General features: G+C 68.0%; 1 protein-coding gene across 1 annotated transcript in view; it reads right to left on the minus strand.

The window, feature by feature from the left end:
- Nucleotides 1-272, minus strand: part of THBD (thrombomodulin) — a gene marked incomplete at both ends in the record, with an annotated part of 1,498 nt that overhangs the window by 879 nt on the left and 347 nt on the right. Inside the window, one exon of the mRNA XM_009701810.1 lies at nt 67-200. Within this exon, the coding sequence (XP_009700112.1) occupies nt 67-200 (134 nt within the window). The remainder of the gene's footprint in view (nt 1-66; nt 201-272) is intronic.

The following is a 272-nucleotide window of genomic DNA, read 5'->3' on the forward strand; positions in this document are numbered from 1 at the left end:
GGCAGGGCCAGGCTCCTGGGATGGGACGGCCCCAGCGTAGCCCCCCGTTTTCCCCTTCTTCTTCACAGTGCAGCTCCAGCCCCATCGCTGGGATGGTGGCAGTGCTGAGGGGTGGCAGTGCCAGAAAGTCCCCGCCGCGGGCACCGAAGGGGGTGGTGTAGGTGATGGGCAACCCCTCGATGGGAAGCAGGCGAGGGCAGCTGCCCGCGTAGTTGTACTCACAGAGGAAACCATCGACCGGCTCCTCGCCACGTCGCCCCCCCCCGCGTCAG

This window comes from Cariama cristata, unplaced genomic scaffold (genome assembly GCF_000690535.1).
Source record: "Cariama cristata isolate BGI_N322 unplaced genomic scaffold, ASM69053v1 scaffold38056, whole genome shotgun sequence".
Taxonomy (NCBI): Eukaryota; Metazoa; Chordata; class Aves; order Cariamiformes; family Cariamidae; genus Cariama; species Cariama cristata.